This window comes from Populus trichocarpa, chromosome 2 (assembly GCF_000002775.5).
Source record: "Populus trichocarpa isolate Nisqually-1 chromosome 2, P.trichocarpa_v4.1, whole genome shotgun sequence".
NCBI lineage: Eukaryota > Viridiplantae > Streptophyta > Magnoliopsida > Malpighiales > Salicaceae > Populus > Populus trichocarpa.
In genome coordinates, this window is record NC_037286.2 from 23,084,432 (window position 1) to 23,107,127 (window position 22,696).

Here is a 22,696-nt window from a genome sequence, read left to right on the forward strand (position 1 = left end):
AACACAAAAAAAGAGAAAAACACAATGTGGAAAAACATTGTAGCAATTCTCAGTGTTTTGTGAGGAAAGCTATAGCGCTTTCCCCACATGATTTAGCCTTACTTGTATTACTTATAATTGTAATTCTCAGCTAACTCAATATTAAAAAATTAAAATCGACAAAGATAATTTTAGAAAAAAACATAAAAAAATGGGGAAAAAAAAGCCTTGTAAGGAAAACACTGTATCAATTCACAATAATTTATGAGGAAAGCTAGAGTGATTTCCCCACATATTGTAATTGTAATTCTCAACCAGCTCAATATTAAAAAATAAAATAGACAAAGATAATTTTGGAAAAAATCATAAAAAAAAAACAAAAACAAAAAAAAACCATGTAGGAAAACACTGTAGCAATCCACAATACTTTAAAGAAAAAAATTAGAAAGCTAAATTCTTAACCAGCTCAATATTAAAAAAATAAAATCGACAAATACAATTTTGAAAAAATCATAAAAAAACAAAAAAAAAACCATGTGGAGAAACACTGTAGCAATCAACAGTGTTTTGTGAGGAAAGCTATAGTTATAATTCTCAACCAGCTCAATATTAAAAAAATAAAATCGACAAACAATTTTGAAAAAAATCATAACAAAAAAATTATGTAAAGAAACACTGTAGCAATTCATAGTGTTTTAAAGAAAAAAAATTACAAAGCTAAATTTTTAACCAGCTCAATATTAAAAAATTAAAATCGATAAAGATAATTTTGGGAAAAAAAAATTAAAACAAACCATGTGGGGAAACACTGTAGCAATCCACGATATTTTAAAAATAATAATTAGAAAGTTAAATTCTCAATCAGCTCAATATTAAGAAAATAAAATCGATACGTATAATTTTGAAAAAATCATAAAAAAAACAATAAAAAAAACCATGTGGGGAAACACTGTAAGCTGTAGCAATCCACAGTGTTTTGTGAGAAAAACTACAACTATAATTTTCAACCAGCTCAATATTAAAAAAATAAAATCGACAAACAATTTTGAAAACAATCATAACAAAAAAAAATATATGTAGAGAAACACTAAAACAATTCACAGTATTTTAAAGAAAAAAATTACAAGACTAAATTCTTAATCAGCTCAATATTAAAAAAAAAAAATCAACAATGACAATTTTTTTTTTAAAAAAAGGGAAAAAACCAAAAAAAAAAAGTAATGTAGCAATCCATATTAACATGTGAGGAAAGCTACAGTGATTTCGCCATATATTTTAACTATATTGTAATTATAATAATTGTTACCATCTTTGTACTAGAACAAATTCTCTGATAAGGTATCTCTATCAATTTAAATTTGTTTAATTTATTCCTAGGTTTAATTAGGTGGAAAATAAGAAAACTAAAAGGTAATAGAAAATATTAATAGAAAAATTACTTTGACAAAAAATAATTAAAAGAGTTTGTTGAAATAAATATAATTCAATTAAAACAAAAAAAAAGACAATTATTAAATGTGAATGTTGGAAAACCAACATATAACTGAACAAAATTTAATAATGAAAATCATAGCTTTCATTTTCTTAGAACGAAAACTAAATCAGTAACAAACGCAAGACCCTTTGCATAACTCATTTTCGAGTCCTTTACCCCCAATTTTTCAAAAAATTCTTTAAAGTCCTAAAAATCTCATGAAGATTCACCAATTTTTTTTTAAAAAAAAAACTTAGCTTTTTCATGATTTCTTTTTAGATTCTTTGTTTTTACATTTTTATTTTGTCTTGGACAAACAATGAATGAATGAAAAACAACAAATAAATAAAACAAGAAAAAAAATGTCCTTTATTTATTCTCGATTTATAGAGTAGATTGGTGTTCTTAATTATTTAATTTATATATATAACATGCAATTTATAATTGATGAAGGTGGAAAAAAACTTCACATCTAAATTGGATTTTTCATGGTCTGCGAAACTGAGTCAGGATAAATGAGCTAGGCTTTATGTTTGGGCTTTTGTATGGGCTTGAGTATTTCTTAAAAAGTAAATCTCGTTCCACGAGGGACTATTCGATACTTAAGTTAATAATTATATGCGGGAGATAGTGTAAGGAAAATAGAAAGGGAGTGTAATGTAAGAGAAAATTGAGCGAGTTTCGTAACTTGAGAAGCTTGTGCTGTTTATATATTTATAGACTTTGATCCCATTAACTCACCTTGAATGTGATAAGTGGTGTTACAATTAATTAGTGAAAATATTAATGATCATTGTAGTGTTTGACATTATTATTAGTTGAAGGGTTGGTGAATGTTAGTGACACATTAACGAGAAATAACTATTGGTCGAGAAATGAGGCATTTTATTTTCATAGAACGTGGAGTATCTTTGCATTGCGATCATTGACTAGAATTGTGGTGTCCACCCTTCATAAAAGTGTATTTTTATTAAGAGTTTGTTAGTAAAGCATATAAAATTTTGTGTACGTGATGACGTGCGACACCACATCTGATTCTTTGGAACTAAAAAAAATATCCACTGTTTATGTATTGAATAATTTGTCAAAAAAGGTTCAAGAAGAAGGAAAAAAACCTAGTTGAGTCATGTTGGGTGAACCAAAAATAACATGGTGGTGATGATCATGCCATGCATATTGCGTGCAAAAATCCCAATCCCATATATTAGCATTTACATTTGGCTAGCATTGCTAGCCAAGTACTAACTACCGGACATGTTACTCACGTCGTTGTTGTAGGCTAAATAATTTTTTTAAATGTAAAAATGTGATAGGTAAAGAAAAATTGAAATCCCAAGTCATTCGTAAAAATAGAAATTTAAATAATATGAAAAAAAACTAACAAAAAAACAATAAAAAAAATCATACATAAACTTATTCAAAATATCAAACAATCCAATCTAATTTAAGAAAAAAAAAGAACCAATTTTTTTTAAAAAAGAAGAAAACATCAACTTAAAAAAAGAGAGAAAAAACTACACAAACCTAGGGGAATTTCCTAAACCTAGTTTAATATAAAAAACTTACAACTTGTTAAATCATAGACTTGAGTTCAATCAAGAAACTTAAATGTCATCCAATTTAATTATTAAGAATGGAATCGTTAAAAAAAACTATTAATAAAATAAATTGCAAAAGAAAAAAAAAAGTGCGGCTAAAATATGATAGGTAAAAACCCAATAATGATGAAATCTAAAAAAAAAAATTGTCCCAAAAAAATTACAATTAAAAGAATTAAGATCAAACTTAAAAGATTAAAAAAATTATAAAGTGTGGAATTAAAAATCATTTGTAATACGATATATTATTTATAGATTAAAAATTGATAGGGTGTGAAATAAAAAAAAATTTATTGAAGGCTAATCCAATAGAATCAAACCGAAAAACAATAAGAAAACAAAAATTATAAAAAGAGAATTAAACCAAAAAAATAACAAGATAAAATTTTAAAAAAGAGGATAAAAATAAGAAAACATCAATTAAAAAAAAGAAAAAAAAACAGGGCAAACGACAAACCTCTTAATCCTGCTCTAATTTCTAAAATCACATCCCTTGAAATTTTTTACCCAGATTCAATTAAGAAGCATAATTTTCAACAATTTAATTTCGAAAGATAAGATTGGTACAAAAATATTAATAAAAAAACTATTCAAGTAACAAAAAGAATGCGGATAAAATTTGATAGAAAAAACCCGAGGATGCAATTTAATGAAAAAAATAATCCCAAATAAAATAAATATCAATTAAAATAACAAGAATCAAATTTTAAAGATTAAAAAAATATCCAAGGAGTAAAATTAAAAACATCTGTAAAAACAAAGTAAATCCAGACAAACATTCTAAACATGGTCAAATCTTAAAAAATTCACAACTTATAAAATCCTAGATCCATATTCTATTAAGAAATTTATTATAAAACAATTTAAAAATATAATTTTTAAAAACTTATCAAAGTAAAAAAAAATAATAAAAAAAAATCTGGAATAAATTTAACAGTCAATCCGGATCAACAAATCAAATATCAAACCTGGGACTTGAAATTGGAGATGACACTAAGTGAAAGCATTAACGTTATGCGTCTCCTTCTCTAAGTTCGTCCTGTCTGATGGCAGAGAAGAGGAGGAGGAGGAGGCAGAATAATTGGGAGCTGGGCTTGTAGGATTAATGTTATTAATGCTGGTAGCATGTATTGCATCAGGGGCATTCTTCGATTTAAAGGAAAAGGAAAAGCAAGAACTCCACTCTTGCATCTTAAAGATGAATGGGGAAAGAGAAGTGGAAATGGAGACAGTGGCGGAGTGTCTGGATGGCGTATCGATGCTCTTCCTTCCTGAGAGGATAAAGGTGCCTCATCTGTTGGTGTTACTCCAAGGTTGCCAGTAGGACGACTTGGAGGACTGAGTAGAACATGCGGAGCGGTTGGATGGAGGTAGATGGTGGCCGGCTTTGGATGATGATGATGAACATGTCGAGTAGGGATCAAAAGTCGACAGAGGGATTGCTGGATTCAGGCGGCATGGTATAATTTGCAGAGCTAAGATTTCTGTTTCTCCTGGGAAGAGGAGGTGGTGCTGATACTGACTACGGCAAAACATGAGATTATGTGTTAGTTAATTTGGTTTCAAGGGATATTCCAAATAATGGCGATTGCATCACCAATCTGAGGGACTCTTGCGACACAAACAATGCCGGAGAATGAGTTTGACAAAGCACCAGCCACCAGGCCGTCCATGTCAGTAGGAATTTCATGTTACAAAAAACGATCATCATTTCATGCACTACTTCCCTTTAACGCAGATAAGAAATTACAATGCAACACTACCTTCTCGAATGCAACTCTTGACCTTCACTCATGAAGCATCTGATTTCTATTAGAAGTGAACTGTATGCGCAGATGTTGGTGTTGTTGAGGTTCCCGATTAAGCTCCCTGTTAGGCCTTTGTTTTCCTAGAGAAAATATAACAGGGAAGCTAGGGCTGAAGACGTGTTGTGTAGTAGGAGATAAACATATGTTCACACTCTAGGTCTAGCCATGGATAGGGGAGTTTCTCTGATACCATTAATTCGGTATGACTGAACACCTTTTACCAGATCAGAGAGGAGGTAGATCAGTCTTGCGATGCACAAACCAGCTTTAGAATGCCACTTTTAGTGTAACTAAATGAATTATCATTGCACTGTCTATTTGTCAAAATGAACCTGAATTTGCTGTTTTAGCAAATCAAGTTGTGACAAGATTTTTGCAAGAAAGTAAAATCAGAAAATTACGTAGCCTATAAAAATCCTAGAACAACTGTACAGAACTCTGAGGTGATAAATTTTACAAGATTGCTAGTAAAAATGGTCTCATTGAACTACTAGTCTTTGAAGATGATCCAAGAAGGCCTCAAAGCTCGCGTCATCGATAAACAAGACATCTCCACCGGGAAGAGGAGAATCGGAGTTGTATGAAGCAGAAGGGTTCAATTTTGCCAGAAGAAAACGGGCCTGCATCGAATAACAATGTTAGCTGACACACAGTATCAAATTAAACACATGTATTAAATAATGTGATTACAACAGGGCCGATATCCATGCATCTAATACCAGGACATTCGGCCAATCATCCAAGACATATGACACTTGAAGAAATAGTTTCAGTTTGGATGCATAGCAAAGCATATGCAGCAAACCTGTCTTTATTCAGCTGAGGATAATAGGAAACGGCAAAACCTCTGTTCAAAACAGTTCAGAGAACTGACATTAAGCAGATGTATTTGCTTTGAAGGGTTAGTTGTCAGCTTCTACAAAGTGTTGCCTACATGCACAAGAAGCACATGGTACTAAAAGCCCTAGAGCCTAGCCACAAGGTGCAAAAAGCAAGCATATGCATGTACTTTCAACATGTAAAATGTGTAATAATACTATTTGTAAGACAACGGAAGAAAGCTCTTCTAGAAAATAGGAGAAGGAGAAACAACAGTCATAACAATGACAATTTAATTAGCCTATTAGCTCAAATGGCCTCTCAAATGTTGTTGATAAAGGTTCTGCTCAAATTCTACATAGGTTTGAAAATTCTGTTTACTAACAGGCAAAAAGTATTATCAATAACATAAAACTATTAAATGATAAGAAAATTGTTCAAACAATGAATCTACCACTATCCCATTCTGAGAAGGATAGAAACATTATCCATGTAAAGCATAAGACTGGCAAACATCTCTCTCTTCAAATGTTTCTCCCTTTTCAGCTTGCTTCAGGAAACTGTTATGGGCCGAACAAAAACGATGACATAAACACAGTAGCCTTTATAAATAACAATAAAGAGACAGATGATAGTGATGATAGCATCTTGTTCACCTAGGCACACACTTATCCCTTGTGTAGGCTCTTGGAAAAGAGCCTTGTGTGCCTTGGTAGCTGGTGAAGTGCCTTGGTAGCTTGAAAGTGTTTAAAGAGAATTAGACCATCTAAATCCTCTTGCATATTAGATTTAGCTTTACGAGATGGATTATAATTCCCATAATACACATCATAATTGAAACATCTCTTCAAAGTTGGGAAAATTCAAATGATGCAAGAGGATAAGTGTGTGCCTAGACACACTTTTCACATCATAATTCCCATGATGCACATCATTCTGTCATAGAAGCAACAATAGAGCTGAAGTCTTTCACACATCACCTGTAGAAAGAAGCTAAACCATGGAAACTCCTCACATCAGCGATACTAGCAGGTTTTGGCCAGTCCCGAATTGCCTCAATTTTCTCCTCATCAACCTTAACTCCTCTGCTAGAGATAATATATCCAAGAAACACGACACTTTCTTTATAGAAGTAACACTTTGTGAGTTTCCCATACAACTTAAAATCTCGCAAAGTTTCAAACACAACTCTAAGATGCTTCACATGATCATCAAAGGTCTTGTTATGCACCAGGATATCGTCAAAATATACTACAACAAACAACCCAATATACTTTCTCAAAACATGATTCATAAGCCTCGTAAATGTACCAGGCGCATTAGATAACCCAAACGACATTACCATCCATTCATATAACCCCTATTTAGTTTTAAATGCTGTTTTCCATTCATCTTCCTCTTTCATTCTAATTTGGTGACAACCACTCATTAAATCGACTTTAGAAAACAATGCAGCACCATGCAACTCATCAAGTAAATCATCAAGTCTAGGTATAGGAAATCAATACTTAACTGTTATTTTGTTGATAGCGCAGCTGTCCATACACATCCTCATGATACCATCTTTCTTCGGTACAAGCAAAGTAGGTACAGAACATAGACTAAGTGATTCTCGCACATAGCCCTTCTCTAGGAGCTCACCAACCTGCCTTTGAATCTCTTTTGCTTCCTCTAATGCTAGTCTATTAGGAAGTGAAGCTCCCGGCACCAAATCAATTTGATGCTTAATTCCACGGATAGTTGGTAACCCTTTAGGTAATTCATCTGGAAACACATCTTTAACTTCTTCAAGTAATTCCTTAATCTGTCTTGGCAAGTCCAATCCTTCTACTTGTAGTAATTGTTTTGCCCAAATCATGAAAACAACCCCCACCGAAGCTAATGCCTGTTTGATGTCTTCTTTTTTGGTTAACAACAGCCCCTTACGTGATTTCACCTCCTTTTGTTGGCTTCGTAACTGATCCTCTCTAACCTGTTGAGAACTCAATGGTAACAAGTTCACCTTCTTTCCATTCATCATAAAATAATAAGTGTTCTTTCGTCCATTGTAGGTCACATCCTTATCAAACTGCCATGGATGACCCAACAACAAATGGCTAGCTGACATCGGCGTAACGTCACACAAAACCTCGTCATGATAGGTTTTAATGGAAAAGGGTACACGGACTTGCTTTGTCACCCGAATCTCCCCATTCTTATTCAGCCATCGCAAACTATACGGCCTGGGATGTGGAATGGTAGTTAAACCCAATTTCTCCACCAAGGTTGTTGACGCAACATTAGTGCAACTTCCATTATCAATGACCATCTCACACACCTTATCTTGAATCTGACATCGAGTATGAAAGATGTTCTCGCGTTGCTCATCACTAATGTCAATTTGTGCATTCAGAACCCGTTGCACAACCAACAAATCTCCCTTCACTGGTTCGAAATCCTTTTCTTGTTCAGCCACTTGTACCTCATCTTCATCTTCAGTTTCAACCTCATCTCCACTGATCAGCTCTCCATGATCCCCATGCAAAATCATCACCCTTTTATTTGGACATTCCGAAGCAATGTGCCCATGTCCTAAGCACTTGATGTCCCGAGACCTCCTAGGATGTTGAGGTTCTGTCACTTTCTCCTTTCCCTTCAAAGAATCAGAACTGGTATTCCCCTTACTAAACTCCACCTTCTCATCTCGTTTAGGTGTGCTCCATGTTCGTGTAGGCGTAGAAACAACCCTTGTCGTGCTTAACGTAGTAACACCAGTTCGGACACCTCGTTTCTGCTGCCTCTCTACTCGAGTTGCAAGCTTTATAACTTCCTCAAGAAAGATGTACGGCTGTAATTCAACAACATTAGCTATATCCTTCCTCAACCCTCCAAGAAATCTAGCTATTGTTTGCTCTTGGGGTTCCATCAATTCACATCGAATCAGCAGAAACTCAAACTCTTTCACATACTCTTCCACGCTCAAAGATCCTTGTCGCAAAGTCTGAAGTCTATGTATAGCTCCTGTTTATAGTAATTAGGAACAAATCTCTTCTCCATCACTCTTTTCATAGTTGCCCACATTGTAATCTCCTCTTCTCCATCCCTTCTCCTCTGAATCTTTAAGTTTTCCCACCATAAAAGAGCATAATCCGTAAACTCAAGTGCTGCCACCTTGCACTTCCTTTCTTTAGAATATTCATACCATTCAAACACCTTTTTAACCTTCTGAATCCACTCAAAGTATTCCTCGGGTGAACTACTTCCTCTAAACAGTGGAATCTTAAGTTTGAGACCATTAAGAGGATTATAATTCTGCCTTCTTGGTCTGCCCCTATCGTCAGCCTCATCATCCCCATTTGGATCTTCGTCAGCTTCTATAATATCATTTCGTGGCACCCTTAGTGCTTGCCTCTGTTGGGGTTGCAAATTATTTCTTTGCATCATTTGCATAAGAGTATTCAACTGTTCACGAATTCCAGTCATTTCATCCCGAATCTCAGCATGAGATAGTTGTAAGCCCATAACCTGTGCCAAACTTAACCCTCTTGGCAAATCTTCTTTATCTCCAGCCATAATTAAGTTTATCAACCTCAATTCCAGCAAGCCTTTTTGCTCCTGCCTTAGATCGCAACTGATACCAAATGATGTGCCGTAAATGATTCGAAAATCAACAACAATGAATCCAACGAAAATGGATGAAGGATAGGTCTAGTTGGTTGTCTTTCTTTTGGTGTTTAGGCTGGATTATAGTGATTTTAAGGTAAATAAGATGGAGGATAGACTATAATGATACTTTGATAAGTCAATCTGGACACCACAAAGATCAATCTAGGATTTCGACACCACACTCTTTGTGATTGAAGAGTGATAAGTCAGGTAAGATTATTCACAAAATCAATTTGAAAGAACAACTCTTAATTCTTTGAATTAAGTTTCAAATATTGGCCAAAGTGTTTATTACATATTCTGATACTATATTTATAATTGGAACATCCCTCCATAGTTAAGAAAATTCAACATGACAGAAGTCAAACCCAAAAATTAGACTTTGACAAAGTATCTAGACAAATTTAACTAGCACACGTTTTCTGACCTTAATTGAAACATAAACATACCAAATTTAAAACGACTAGAACTTCTTGCACAAAAGTCCAATGCAATCATGGTTGGACAATCTAGAAAGATCACGTTCCGAACTTGAAATCCACCTAGATTAGTCTTGTCTTCACATGCAATGGATGACTTCAAAATCGGGTTCAAATTTATCTACTATTCTGACCGTAAACAGCATCAATTTCTTCATTTATTTGCATTATCAATCCAAACTCAAGTAGCCCAACATCAAAAGAACCATTAAGGGCTTTTCTCATGTCCAAGTTTCAATTGTAAGCAAATAAGAACCTTTGAACCAATTCCAAATAGATTGCTAGCTTTTAACTCCGAAGCAGCTTCAATCATTCCAATTTGACTCGTCAAGGCCCTTTGCAGTTGTTTCGCTCTCGCTCTTGTTATTGGGCCATCTGAATCTTCTTGTAGATTAGGTTTAGCTTTACAAGATGGATTGTAAGCTGCGTCTAAACTAAATTAAAGGTGAGGGCCTTTACTCTTTCTTCTGTAGATATGCTATCCCTTCCTTCCGGCTATGGTATGGGGGAAAGGAAGTGAGATCTACCAATTTTTTTTTAGATGAGTGGCCGCACTATGATCATTCGGGAGACATGGTCCCACGCGCTACACAAAAGAATGAATTGTTATGTGGTCAAAAAACTCAAACGCATTCACATATAGGACAATCCTTTCAGACAATAGTTGACTAATCTTTTCTTTGGCGGCAGACATCCCCTGGGCATCTCCTTTTACTCTAGAATGCACGTCCTTCCACTAAGAATAACTCGTAGAGGGGTACTGTATCAGCGGAAACTCACCTCTTTCTGTTGTTGTCCCAATCCTTGGAGAACAAAATAGGTGACAACGAAAGCATGACAGTTAACAATGTGGGCAACTATGAAAAGAGTGATGGAGATGCCAGGAGATGTCTGCCGCCAAAGAAAAGATTAGTCAACTACTGTCTGAAAGGATTGTCCTATGAGTGAATGCGTTTGAGTTTTCTGACCGCATAACAATTCATTCTTTTGTGTAGCGCGTGGGACCATGTCTCCTGAATGATCATAGTGCGGCCACTCATCTAAAAAGAAATTGGTAGATCTCACTTCCCTTCCCCCATACCATAGCCGGAAGGAAGGGATAACATATCTACAGAAGAAAGAGTAAAGGCCCTCACCTTTAATTTAGTTTAGACGCAACTTACAATCCATCTTGTAAAGTTAAACCTAATCTACAAGAAGATTCAGATGGCCCAATAACAAGAGCGAGAGCGAAACAACTGCAAAGGGTCTTGATGAGTCAAATTGGAATGATTGAAGCTGCTTCGGAGTTAAAAGCTAGCAATCTATTTGGAATTGGTTCAAAGGTTCTTATTTGCCTACAATTGAAACTTGGACATGGGAAAAGCCCTTAATGGTTCTTTTGATGTTGGGCTACTTGAGTTTGGATTGATAATGCAAATAAGTGAAGAAATTGATGCTGTTTACGGTCAGAATAGTAGATAAATTTGAACCCGATTTTGAAGTCATCCATTGCATGTGAAGACAAGACCAATCTAGGTGGATTTCAAGTTCAGAACGTGATCTTTCTAGATTGTCTAACCATGATTGCATTGGACTTTTGTGCAAGAATTTGTAGCTGTTTTAAATTTGGTCTGTTTATGTTTCAATTAAGGTCAGAAAACGTGTGCTAGTTAAATTTGTCTAGTTACTTTGTCAAAGTCTAATTTTTAGGCTACTTCTGTCATGTTGAATTTTCCTAACTATGAAGGGATGTTCCAATTATAAATATAGTATCAAAATATGTAATAAACACTTTGACCAAGATTTGAAACTTAATTCAAAGAATTAAGAGTTGTTCTTCCAAATTGATTTTGTGAAAAATCCTACTTGACTTATCACTCTTCAATCACAAAGAGTGTGGCGTCGAAATCCTAGATTGATCTTTGTGGCGTCCAAATCGACTTATCAAAGTATCATTCTAGTCCATCCTCCATCTTATTTACCTTAAAATCACTATAATCCAGCCTAAACATCAAAAGAAAGACAACCAACCAGACCTATCCTTCATCTATTTTCGTCAGATTCATTGTTGCCGATTTTCAAATCATTCACGGCACATCACTTTATAAATAACAATAAAGAGACAGATGATAATGATGATAGCATCTTGTTCACCTAGGCACACACTTATCCCTTGTGTAGGCTCTTGGAAAAGAGCCTTGTATGCCTTGGTAGCTGGTGAAGTGCCTTGCTAACTTGAAAGTGTTTAGCCGCAAAGCCTTCTGCCCAGTGCCTATGGTTCATGTTAACAACACTGGTACTACAATATGTAAATTGTGGTGCAAACTTAAACTTCCAGTCACAATCAACAAGTAGGGGTAAAAGTCAGAGGTCAATCTTTTAAGAAAGAGGAACAATGAATAAGAGCAAACCCGAGCTGCTTATCAAAAGAAAAAAAAAAAGCAAACTCATGTTATCCATAATTGAATGCTTATTTTCAATTCAGAAGTTTCATAAATAAGAGAGCACCTGTGAACCATGCTGATCACAAATGACCAAGCGAGGAACTGGAAACCTTTCCTTGATTATTTCATCTGTGTCATCTCGAGGAGCTTGCAGCAGCTGGGCAAATGCCTGCAAGGACAAAAATGATATCATAAAAAGAGGAAGCGGGGCAATAAAAGAGAGATGATGGAGGCAGCATCACCACTGCCACTAGGTTCCAAAACCACGTGCCTCTTTCACCGTAAACCAAAATGCAACCACTGACTGGAAAAAAAAATATGACATCTGAAGATATTTTATGGGAGTATATATTGTGAGATAATCTGCGGGTAATATCTGATGCCACCTACTTGTTGGATTGTATATTAACATGATTTGTCATCAAGAACAATTTTTGTAACTTAATGGTGATTCTCTGCACCTCTAACATAGAGCTAAGATTGAAAAACTAAGCTCAGAACACAATGTGATATAATGAGATAGAACTGCAATAAATAAGAAAAAAAGAGAACAAGAAACGGCTACTAAACATTTATCACTTTGTATACTTTGGGAGACCAAGCAAGTGTATACCATATCACAGTGAACTGGTCAAAATAGTGATCACCATGCTGATGTCATGGGAGTGAAGTTCATTTTCTGAAGTTAGCAACCATGTCAATTAAGTCAAGGATTTAGAATCTCTCACTATTAAGAATGTCCTTGATTATATGTCAGTTTCAGGAATGGAGGCGGCCTATAAATTAAAAGGCATGTTTTTTTCATATGGCTCATATCATGTCATCTTAACAGAACAGAGTACCTGATGTTCAGGTTGATTATGATATCCAGCTTTCCGCCATTGAGCAATTGTTGCCCCATCAAAAATGACAATAGTATCATGTCATCTTAACAGAACAGAGTACCTGATGTTCAGGTTGATTATGATATCCAGCTTTCCGCCATTGAGCAATTGTTGCCCCATCAAAAATGACAATAGTGAAATAAGAGTCTAGAAGCAGAATTCTATCAGCTGCAATGGCAGCAACATCAAGAAGTGCTGGTTCCGGTCCTGAATGAAACGAATAAGAAATCAATGAAGGCTGTATCATCACAACTGAATTGGCAACATTTTCACGATTCAGTATAACTCTAAAGTATGCTGTCTCATCTGGGCTGTTGTTGAAGACCTGTAGAATAACATTAACTGGAGCATATAAGGATTTCAAAGGACCTAACTGATTAATTTTTTTTAAGAATAAGTGCTTAACAAATAAATCTCGAATTCATTATATTACCTGGACAAACTGAGAACGTCGTAAATGAAACATAAATTGAGGAAATATTGAAAGCCGTGAAGATAGGCTGAAAGAAGATGAACTACCCTTCTGATAGTCTCCAAATCGAGCACATAGATGTATCAAAGCTTTGTCTAGCCATCTTATGGGGTCAAACTCAACCTTCTTGACAGGTATCATCAAACAACGCAATAACAGAATGGTTAAAATGCCAAATACCTATTACTATTCTACTAAAGTAACACAAGCCTACTTAACAAAGAGACCGTTTTTCCAAATCTGTAATAACTTGGGCATATATCAGTATTTTCTAGACAACTGTTTCATCACCCCTCAAACTATGCTAGCAATAAAGCAACAGCAAAACAATTTCATGGAAAAAGAGCCCCTGATTTTCAAAGTTTGAAGGTTCTTCCAAAACAGTGTGTCACTCCACAACAAAAATGGGGCTGTGGAGAGAAAGCATTGACATATTGTGAATGTTAAAGATTTGAAGTCAATTTACCTCCTTACTTCATTTTCTTTTTTTGAGGGGGGGGGGGGGGGCTACAGCAACTTATAGTGTCAATCGCGGACCCACCCCTTTTATAATGTGGTCAGAGTCCATATGAAGCACTTTTTCATGCAAAACCTTCATATTCATATTCAAATTATGAATTTTTGGATGTCTTTGCAATGCCAGCACTGACACATACAATCGCTCAAAATTTAAAATTTGAACCTCAAGCATGACAATGTGTTTCTCTTGGTTATCCACTAGCTTAGAAAGGGCAAGATTTTTTATCTTGAAAATCAAAATATAAAAATGTTTCTAGGTCTTCCATAAAAATATTTTTTCCTTTTGAATCTAATAAGTCAGGGAGTTCCTTAAAATTACTTCTTCAAGGGGAAAAAAACCCCAAAAATCTGTTTGAAAATTCCCTAAAACTGAAAAGTGGCTTGTTCCTAGATACTCATTCTTATCTTCGCAAACCATCAATTAGAGGTACTTTCTAAAATAAAGAGGGGTTACTGGACTCAATTGATTACTCACTGTTTGTTTGTAAATGTGGTGGTGCGTGTCTTTCAGCACAACGGAGAGCTTCTCAGAATAAATCTCATTGATAACCCTCACTATTCCATATCCAAGAATTTACAAAAGCCATCGAAGATTTGATGGTTACCTCATTTTCCATTTTGAAAGACACTAGGCGTGCCATAGCTACAGCAGCTGCTTCTTGGTCGAATCCAGCAATCAAGTCCTAAAGCATATTAAAATAGATTGAGAATTACAAATAAAAATTCACTAGCACCCAAAAGAAGAAAAAGAAGGAAGAAAAATTGATCCATACCCTGCATAAGATGAAAGAATGATCTGACCACCATTTTCTATTTTATTAATTTGTGGAAAGTGCAAACAGTAAACCAAATATTGAATACGATTCCAAGCACCAACAGATAGATCTGTGTGCGTGTGTGGTCAATATGCATATTACCTCACCAAACTTTTAGTAACTAAATTAATATGTGCAAAGTCTATCTATCCTCCTATTATGTCTTTTCACACACAATATTGACATGCATCATTGCAAAGCCCAAGTTGTTCTGGAAGATCACAGGATATATTTTTAATAAACTATAAAATTAGGGACAAAAGGTTGAGAAGCTTGACAGTATTTTATTCTGCACGACATACTGCCTGTCAACACCCCGATCTCCTATGCTGCCATGATATCACCTTTCATCACTACATCAAGTCTAGGTGGCACTTTGTTGCTTATATATAAAATGAGAGCATCACTGGAATTCACTACACTCGTATGAGAAATTTCAAGCTCCTGATAACAAATATGAAAAAAAAAATAGCTACAATATTCAAAGACAGATTAGAAAAACCCATGCCCCCATGTCAGATTAATGCGGGTTTTTTTCCTGCAACAGAGGAATGGGTATGGCATGGTGAGAGTAGCTTAGAAGGTCATATTTTCATTAGGGCAACTTTTTTTTCTGCTATTCATGGATTTGATATATGACTACTCATCATGCAAGAAACAAGACAGGTGTGGCATATTAAATAAGTTCGTTACATGATGTCTTCACTTCTATTTTTCTCCCAAATATATCCCAGTTCTATTGGACCAGATTTTTCATAAATACAATTGATATTCTCTTAATAAAGCAACATGAACATAAATGAAAAATATTAAAAAGTTTGTAATAATGTGCAGGGTAATGATATTAAGTACATGATGCCCCTTAGATCGGTGACTAAAACTCCTGGCTACGTAGACTTTCTAGTCATACACCTATAAATATATTAGTTACTTTATTTCCTAAATGAGTCCTGATTAATAATGAGATCGTGTTTTATTCGATGACGAACATCCATGTTTGTTTAAGCTCTAATAGGATTAGCCAATCCAAGAAAAACAAATGGAACAATAATGCATCACATACAAGAGCACAGCAGAGCTTGCCTGAGCACTTCCAAGTCCAGCAACCCATCTTCTTGAGAGGGTTGTTACGCGAAGCCTCATTTGACCACCACTATGCTGATAGCTGTAGCAAATTTTTATTAATAAGTCAGAGACCCATCCATCTTTTCCAAGAAAAAAATAACAGGAAACTAACCACTCAAAAAAGCATAAGCTTGGCATACTAAGTCAGCAATTGGAAGTAGAATTGATAGCTTGAGGGTTGAACAGTAGTATCTGTGCTGTCCTTCTTTGCAATTTCAAATATTAGACATAAAGTTGTAGCTTTGTCCAGGCCACACATCTTCCATGCACTTGTAGTTCCCTGGCCTACAACTGTGTCAGAGCACAAAGGACCTTTCTGCACAAAGTCATGGACAAGTAAATTTACATTGAAGAAAGCCAAGAAGAAAAAGAAAACCATTAAAAAATCCATTGGATCATACCTTTTCAAGCGATGCACAAGGACCAATAATGCCTTGAACTCTGATATCCTTCGAGCAGTTTACCTCAAATATACCACTATATTGCATGTGTGAAAAAATAATTTCTTAATATAGTTCTAGTCCAGGTAAAAAAAAAATACAATTATATCACATATAAGGAAACAAATAAGGGAACTTTTGAACAAATCACATGAGGTTCAAGGCATCCATGAACTAAGAAATATAACATGTTTTATGAGGAAGTACAAAATTGTATTGGGGAAACAACAATGGTATCAGCTGCTGTATTTGATAAAGCAATATAATAAAGTGTAAACCACCAAGCACAAGCAATAAAAAATTGCTCCATAATACAGGTCTATCTAAGCTACAAACTAAGAAAAACAAATTCAAAACCATCAAGTGACACCAATGCCGTAAGAACTATAACAAAATTCAAACCAAGTGAGACCAATATCAACACTTGTTTCACAGTACACATCTATGTTTTTTATGGAGAGCAATGCTACAACCTAAAAAATATCTATTGCTTCATACTGTTAGAAAAATTATATATCCCCTGAAGAATTTAAGAAACCCCTAATTGATTTTGAGGTCTATCTTCATTTTTGCTTCCAGATCTACATCCTATGTCCAAAAACAAACCCAAGGAAAAGCAATATTAAAAAAAATATATATATATATATATATAGAAGAATTGTACATCTTTGAATGTGAGTTACTTGAGTTTTTGCAGTTTATTAATGTCCATACTATTGCTACCACTACAAATTACGTTGCTACAGTATGTTATATTCACAGCTACCTCGGTTTATCACTTATAAATAGATTGATGGGAATAGATTGATGGCAATACTCACAATGAATAGATTGATAATTTCTTTTCAGTAAAGTTGAAAGTTTGGCACGTGACAGGACCATTGCGGGGTATAAAAAAACTCAAAAGGATAATGGGAAACTTCATAGACCAACATAAAAGGAGATTGAATAAATCTTACTTTGATGATAGTCCAAGATCATAATCACCCAACTGGAGAACGCGTCTCAGAGAATCCTTAAAGACTAAATGGCCAAAGCTTTCTGCAAGCACGACAAGCCCACCAGTTCTTTCAATTGCAACTTTAAGTTCAGCAACCCCCACCTAGGAAGAAAGTCAAGCAAAAGAAGCACCTCTTGATTTTCAACTCATATTAAGCATTCAAGAATCAGGTTGTTTGGAACCAATTCTCTATTGTAAATTAATTCAATTATAGTGTTCAAATTGACCTCAATTGATAAATAAGTTGAATTCACATGCTTGTAAGAGATAGAATTCAATTCATTTTGTTTTCTATATTACCTTCATCACCTTCATCTTATTTCTTCAAATGTCTCTAAAAAAACGAGAAGGGTATTTTGGGAAAGCTATTTTTAATATTAAAATTCTTCTCATTGGAAATGTAATTCAGAGGGGCTGACTTTTGATTTACTTTGTACCATTTTTTGAGATGAAATTCAATTCTTGACACTCAAAATGGTTTCAAACATGAGATTTCATTAAAACCTCTAAATTGAATTGAATTCAAAGAGTTTCAAACATGCTGAAAGTAACTATAACAGCAGTTTATGATGAATACATATTTAAAAATAGGAAAGCAGCGTATTAAATGTAGGTAGGACTGACAAAATACTTAACATCTTATTGACTTCTGTGTCCCAGATGTATAGAACAAAAACCATTAGAGACCCAACGAGAGAGACACAAAGAAAGCTAATCATTACCAAGTTATCCAGAAAAGTCAGACCAAAAAAGATGGATAGCAAAAGGCTCAGTAAATAGATGTCCAACGAAAAAGCAGTCAAACATGGAGCAATTGTAGTATTCAAGAATTATATATGTATTTGACACAAAAAAGAGCATAGCCCCATTAATGAAATTAATTTTTTTTTGGCATGCAATAGAGCTCTGCAGCATCTCCAATCACAAAATATTTCTAAAACTACAAAACCCAAGTTTCAGTGAACAGGCAAATTAGAAGTTTGACCTTTACTATGGGAGTGCCCTTTGTCAAGATATTTGCAAAAGGAAATTTTTTTTTTAAAAAAAAAGATATACATATAGCATCAGACGGAATGTAAAATTTCATTAAATTTCCCCTTTTATTCCATCAATACACATATAGATACTGGGTACTCAAAGTTAAACACACACTGCATGCTGGTCAGTATGTGCTTGTTGTAAGAGTTGGATATTACCTGGTCTAGGGCACAAGCAAACAGATTGAGCACATGACCTTGATGTACAAGCTGCTTAGCAAGTCTCTCGTAGAACTTGACAGCTTTATGATAATGATTAGCAGAGTCCTTATCGATGTCCTTGTGAGAACGAATTGGTTCGGAGAGATTCTTTGACACAATCTAGAAGAAACACGGGAAAAAAAATTCCAGTAAAAAAAACATAAAAATAAAAAGAAATAAAGGATACTGTATAAGAAAAGTCATTACATGAGTATACACATAAAAGTGACAAGAGATGATGTAGAAACAATTCAGTGCAAATGGGATGACTGACTATGAGTAAACATGGAAGCGGTCAGCATCTTGGTGATTGATTATGCTGTAAGAGTTAGAACTTAGAAACACGAGTTTAGATGCAGCTTAGTCATGTAGGATTCATGTAAGCAAGCAGAGTCCAGTTTAGAATTAGAACCAACAAGCATAGTGAGTTAAATAATACTTAAAATAAACAGCAAATCAAAGAAAACGAAGTCCTTACAGAACCAAGTCCTTCAGTGGATGGACCACCAATGAAAGCCATAATTCTAGCACCAGAATCAGGAACACAAGCTCCTAACAAACAAGCAGCCACACTGAGTGCAGTGCCGGTGCACCTGCTAGCCCGCTGATGGGGTGGGACCGGCCAAGGATCTTTCTGCAGCTCCTCCAGGACCTTTTTTTTTATTCATTTAGTAAATTTGGCTGATTAATTAAACAACTCGATGAAAAAAAGTTACATTGTACTTATCATAAAATGAATGAAGTAAGAAGAAAAAGGGAAATGAGAAATTACAGAATTGAGTGTAAATTCGCATTGGGAGGCAGGCAAGAGGAAGCGGGAAATGCTATCGGAAGAGAGGCCATCCTTGGCGCCGGCAATGACACTAGTGGGGGGCTTGGGCTTCTTGAGAAAGAAGCCCATCTGCTCGAGAAGCTGGTCCTTGGAGACGTCCTTGGAGCCCTTGAAAACGAAGGTCTTAGGGGTTTCACCAAAGCCAAGCTCGTGAACGTGGACAAGAGTACCAAAGGTAATGAGGCCCACCAAGGAGTTATCAGGGAGGAGTTCGATGGCCTGGGACAGGGCAGACTTGAGGAAGGCCATCTCCTCCTTGATCATGCAAGTGTCCACCACGAACATGATGGAGAGGAGGATGAGATCATCTGAGGTTCCTCGTACTCGATGGTCGTATACTGAGAGAAAAGCTCGGCAGGGAGGTTGTCGTCAGAGATGGCGGTATAGTGAGGGGGAAACTGGTTCCGTTGAAAGCAGAAGGGGCAGATCCAAAGCTTGGCAAAGAAATCGACGGTGCAGAATGGATTGAGGACGGAGCGACAGTTTCGGCAACGTAGTGGAGAATATGGGAGAACGGGCATGTTTGGGAAGGGCTTGATCGGAGTGTAAATGACGGACACAGGTACCACACAGTTGCTTGATTCTTGCTTGGTGCCCGGCAACACGTTCCAAGGCATTCTCACGCCGTCCTGAGCTTCCAGCTCCACAAATTCCCCCATCGCACAGTTAATTCCAAATCGATTCGGAAAATTCTACGTATCAATACTCAGTCCTCGCCTGCTTCATCCTCCTTCCTCTCTTATTATTTTTATTATTATTTCTTTCTTTTGCATCCATCACAAGTTCTCTTTTTTCTTGAAAACCAAATAATTTTTTTTTGTGTGTATAAGCTCATTTTCGTCACTGATGTTTTAACTTATTATCAATTTTGTCCTAAACAAATTAGATTTATTTATTTCCATCCCAAACACGCATATTACAATGTTTATGCTATATTTCAGGTTGGACTAAATTTTTCAAACACTAAAATAATATTTAGCTGATAATAATCAGAGATAACCCAGGTGAAATTAACTAAAACGCAACCCGGGATATGAGACGGAAAGAACCCTTAGAAAAAAAAGCAAAAAAAAATTATAAAGTTCAAGGCCTAATAATCCAATGTCAAATATAAAAATAAAAAAATAAAATTAAGAAAAAACCCAAGTCAATTTGAGGTAACTTGACAAACTCACAACCTATAATATGAGATCGAGATAAAAACAAAAAGAATTTCAAAAGAATGACCTAGTAAAAAAAACAAAGTTCAATAAAAAAAAAAGTCAAAAAAACTCCAAGCCAACTCGGGTTAAATTTACCATCCCACTTTCGGAATAACCAAACAGAAAGAAAAGTAAAAAAATAACGAAACTCAAGGGCAAATAATTTAATGTTGAATGATAAAATTGAAAAAAAAAATCATAAAAAATTGAGAAAAAAAATACGAGTCAGTCTGGTTTAGCTATATTAACCCGTCATCCATGACATGAGATCGGAATAAAAATAAAAATAAACTTCCAAAAGAAGGACCTAACAAAAAAGACCTAAGTTAAAAAAAACATTGCGAAAGAAAATGCAAGCTGCCCCAAGTTAGCTTGACTAACCCGCTCTTGAAATAACAAAATAGAAAAAGAAGTGGAAAAATGACAAAGCTCAAGCGCAAATGATTTAATGTAAAATGATAAAATTGAAAAAAAAATTAAAGTCATAAAAAATTTGAGGAAACTAAATGAGTCAGCCTCGGTTAACTCGACTAACCTGCCACTCGCAATACGAGATCGAGATAAAAAATATATATACTTCCAAAAGAAGGACCTAGCAAAAAAAACCAAAGTTCAATAAAAAACATCGAGTAAGAAAATACTAGCTAACCCGAGTTAACTTGACTAACACGCATCTGGGATAACTCAATATAAAGAAAAGTGAAAAAATCGCATAGCTTAAGAGCCAATAATTTTATACCAAAGTATGAAATTGTAAAAAAAAAAATCAATTTCATAAAAAAAAACTGAGAAAAAAAATATATAAGGCAGCCATGGTTAACTTGACTAACCTATCACCTGAGATATGAAATCAGGATAACTCAAAAAAAAGGAAAGTGCAACAAACAATGAAGGTAAGGGTTTAATAACCAAATATCAAATGATGAATTTAAAAAAGAAAAATCAATTTTCAATAAAGGATTGCCCTGTTGAAAGGCAACCATGAAAAAATAATAAAGTAAAATATTTAACCATAAAACAATTTAAAATCCAAACAATGCATACCAAATATGGTATAAAAACAAAATAAAAGAAAATAATTAGGGGCTAGATTGAAAAAAAAACTACAAAAAAGATTGAAAAAATAATTGAAAGAATAAAACCAAAATTAGATAAAAAATCAAATGAAATTAAATGTTGAAGGACAAAAAATAATTGAAAATGATCGAAGCCAACCCAATTAAACCTTCAAAACTTTTGACACAAACTACGAGGCCAAATCACATCATAAAAGGAAAACCCAAAAAAATAATAATGCAAAGTTCTCAACCAACTAAATTAACTAGGGATAAACTTAAATTTTTTTTAAAAAAAAGTTATTTAAAAAATGTAGATTTGAAAAAGAAAGGGAACCAAATTTGACACAAAAAAGAAAATAAAACCAAATCATAATGGATGAAATTGAAAAACAATTCCAATTAAGAAAATGATAAGAACAACTAAAAATAACAATGAAAAAAAAATAAGTATCATATTTGATATAAAAATCAAATGTTAATGAATGAAATTGAAAGACAAATTAATTTAATAAAGAATTCAAGACTAATTATAATTAAAAGAATGAGAATCAAATCTAATATAAAAATCAAGTGTCAATGGATGAAATTAAAAAAATTAATTCAATAAATGATTCAAGACCAAATACATTATAATCAAAAGAATTGGGACAAAAAAATAGCAAGACTTTTTTGTTTTTTTTTTTTTTTGCAATGGCCAACACATTTTTCTAGGAGGGGGAGGGAGGGAAAAACTTTTTGTCGGAGCTCCGCCGACTTCTGGATGTGAAAACACGCCTCACCACCGTTTTTGCTACCTAATTTTTGACCCAATGTTGTTGGGAAAAAAATATCAAAAAACAGCAAAAACCCAAAAAAATATGTTCTTGATATATTTGTATCTTTT

The 22,696-nt window shown here is 34.6% G+C and overlaps 1 protein-coding gene across 1 annotated transcript; it reads right to left on the minus strand.

The window, feature by feature from the left end:
• Positions 1 to 5,125: 5,125 nt before the first annotated feature.
• On the minus strand, positions 5,126 to 20,349 carry LOC18096542 (protein transport protein SEC23). The gene is given in 13 exon segments (XM_024596004.2): positions 5,126 to 5,479; positions 12,293 to 12,397; positions 13,174 to 13,437; positions 13,546 to 13,707; positions 14,709 to 14,786; positions 16,002 to 16,083; positions 16,184 to 16,359; positions 16,445 to 16,520; positions 17,443 to 17,585; positions 18,680 to 18,841; positions 19,200 to 19,373; positions 19,494 to 19,843; positions 19,846 to 20,349. Coding segments are annotated over 13 exon segments (2,280 nt in total). The 5' UTR covers positions 20,213 to 20,349; the 3' UTR covers positions 5,126 to 5,338.
• Positions 20,350 to 22,696: the final 2,347 nt, after the last annotated feature.